General features: G+C 54.9%; 1 protein-coding gene across 1 annotated transcript; it reads right to left on the bottom strand.

Moving 5' to 3' along the window:
• Positions 1 to 389: 389 nt before the first annotated feature.
• Positions 390 to 1,836, bottom strand: LOC113962243 (CUB and sushi domain-containing protein 2-like; the record flags this gene model as incomplete). The annotated part of the gene is made up of 3 exons (XM_027673026.1): positions 1,600 to 1,836; positions 1,010 to 1,219; positions 390 to 659 (listed from the first exon to the last, which is right to left on the bottom strand). Coding segments are annotated over exons 1-3 (571 nt in total), but the record flags the coding sequence as incomplete, so codon positions are not given.
• Positions 1,837 to 2,965: the final 1,129 nt, after the last annotated feature.

Here is a 2,965-nt window from a genome sequence, read left to right as displayed (position 1 = left end):
GGGGGGGGTTGGTCTCTTTTCCCAGGCAACTCTCAGCAAGACAAGAGAGCTCAGGGTCTTCAGCTGTGCCAGGGGAGGTTTAGGTTGGATATTAGAAAGAATTTCTTTGCAGAGAGGGTGATCAGCCATTGGAATGGGCTGCCCAGGGAAGGGGTGGATTCTCCGTCCCTGGAGGTGTTTAAGGACAGACTGGATGTGGCATCAGTGCCATGGGCTGGGAACCACGGCGGGGTTGGATCAAGGGTTGGACTTGATGATCTTGGAGGTCCCTTCCAACCCAGCTGATTCCATGATTCTATGATTCCATGATTCCATGATTCCCAGCCCACCTCCAGCCACGCTTTGCTCTGCGGAGTCACTTCCAGCCCAATGACAACACGGGGACTCACAGGGGGCCAGCGCAGAGCTGGAACCTTTCCAGTGCCCAGGAACACCCACGTGGGTGCCCCCGGGTCCCCCCCAGGCCGTACCTTCACAGCGGGGCAGGGGGTGGTCCCAGTTCCTGTTGGTGCCGTGCTGGCAGGTCAGCATGGGGTGGCCGATCAGCTGGAAGCCAGGGAGGCACTCGAAGGAGATGGACTGGCCAACGTTGTACCCGGCCCCTCTCACCACCCCGTTGGCAAAAGGCTCCGGGTCGGGGCACTCCTGCAGCTCGTAGGCTGGGAAAAACCAAGGGAAAACGGTTCATAGTTCATTTTTCAGGGAATGAGGGACAGGAGTAGAGGGAACGGCCTCAAGCTGCACAAGGGGAGGGTCAGGTTGGACATCAGGAAGAATTTCTCCATGGAAGAGGTTGTTAAACATTGGCAGGGGCTGCCCAGGGAAGTGGTGGATTCTCTGTCCCTGGAGGTTTTTAAGGACAGACTGGATGTGGCATCAGTGCCATGAGCTGGGAACCACGGCGGGGTTGGATCAAGGTTTGGACTTGATGATCTTGGAGGTCTTTCAACCCAGCTGATTCTATGATTCTATGACTGTCCCCCTGCTGCTCCACCCGTGCCCTCCTCACCTTGATATTCCAGCTTGAAGCCTGGCTTGTTCTGGGAGTGGTCGCTGTGGAAGTAGACGGTGGTTTCGTGGGAGGTGGACAGGAGGGAGCCGGGCAGGTCGGCGCCGCTGAAGCGCCCGATGACGGTGCTGGTGTCGTAGGGCCCATTCCGGATCTCCACAAAGTCGTGGTTTGGCTCGGTGGAGAAGTTCAGGAACTGGATGTGAGCACCTGGAGAGCAGGAAGAAGGAACAGTCTGCACCTAAAGCTCCACCTCCAGCAGCACTGCTCGCCCATGGGGGCCAGGACAGCCCGGGCAGCCAGCAGGACATTCGCCATGGGGGGGACAGAGGGTGGCCCCACACTGACAGAGAGCAGGTTCAGATTGGAGATTAGGAAGAAATTCCTCCCTGGGAGGGTGGGGACAGGTTGCCCAGAGAAGCTGTGGCTGCCCCTGGAAGTGTCCAAGGCCAGGTTGGAGCAACCTGGGCTAGTGGAAGGTGTCCCTGCCCTGGGACTGGATGGGCTTTAAGGTCCCAACCCAATCCAACCCATTCCATGATTCCATGATCTTCCCACCACCTCTTCTGTCTCAAACCCAGCTGTCTCACCAAACCCCACTGGCAGCAATATCCTCCACGTGCAGTCCAGGTTGCTGGGATAATTCCCTGGGAAGCCTGGGCTCAGGAGCACTCCTTCCATCTCTTCTGCTGTTCCTCCACACTGGGCTGTAAAACCAACAGGGTTAATGGTCAGGATCCCTCACGGGTCTCTCTCTGGAGGATGGTCATGGCCAGCTGTGTGGGAAATGAAGAAATGAAACACTTGAGAAGAGAAGTAGGAAATCCTGCTATGGAACCAACACAAAGCTGGCCAAGCACATTACTAATGCAGGTGTCTTTCTCCTGCCCTCTGGAGATTAAAGCCTGGGCCCAGAGACCCAGTTTTGGCAACCACAGAGGGAGAGCCAGACCTGAGCATTGTATCAGTGCATGTCATGCACCAGCACTTGCTTGAATTTTTAACCAACTGAAAAATTACTGTGGAGAGACAGAGTGATCCCAATTTTGACTCCAGTTCCAGCCACTTCTTCTCCTTGTTACCTGCTCCACCTGCCAATCCCTGGGCAATTACCACCAAATATAGAATGGGGTGTTTGCACACTGACTGCAGTCCATCCCCTCCCAAGGAGAGATCCGGAGATGACAGCCCAAAAATATGTTTACAAAAGGCATCACATGAAATTCAAGCACACAGATAGCATCTTCTCATGCTTATCTGGGCGACCTCTGCCTGGTTCCAGCAGCACCATCCAGGTGGATGTTCCCCTAACACGTTCTGACAGCAGGGGACAGACTCTTTGTCCAATATCTCATTACGTGTGTACTTGCTGCTAACAAGGTTTCTCCCAGAAGATTTCTCTTTCTTTTTCCTCTTTAATGGCTCTTTAATAGAACTACTTCTGAATTATTTAGAAGTCGAGCATCTGGGCGAAGTAGACCAGGAGAAAATCAGCACACTTTGGCTGGGGGAGAGGGTTGTGCTCTGAGCAGGGGCACAGCCACGGCCAGGGCTCTGGGCAGGGCTCAGACCAGTCATGGGCAGAGGGCAAAGAGCCCCAGGATGGTCAGCACAGGGTGCTGGGACATCCCAGAGGGGATGATGGGCACTCAGGATCATAGAATCACAGAATCAGCTGGGTTGGAAGGGACCTCCAAGATCATCAAGTCCAACCCTTGATCCAACCCCGCTGTGGTTCCCAGACCATGGCACTGATGCCACATCCAGTCTTATTTTGAAAACCTCCAGGGAGGGAGAATCCACCACTTCCCTGGGCAGCCCATTCCAATGGCTGAGCACCCTCTCTGGAAAGAAATTCTTCCCAATATCCAACCTAAACCTCCCCTGGCACAGCTGAAGACCCTGAGCCCTCTTGTCTTGCTGAGAGTTGCCTGGGAAAAGAGACCAACCCCCCCC

Source organism: Neopelma chrysocephalum, unplaced genomic scaffold (assembly GCF_003984885.1).
Source record: "Neopelma chrysocephalum unplaced genomic scaffold, ASM398488v2 Primary Assembly neopelma1_130897, whole genome shotgun sequence".
NCBI lineage: Eukaryota > Metazoa > Chordata > Aves > Passeriformes > Pipridae > Neopelma > Neopelma chrysocephalum.
Note: the sequence above shows the minus strand (reverse complement) of the source record. Positions and strands in the feature narration are given on the sequence as shown.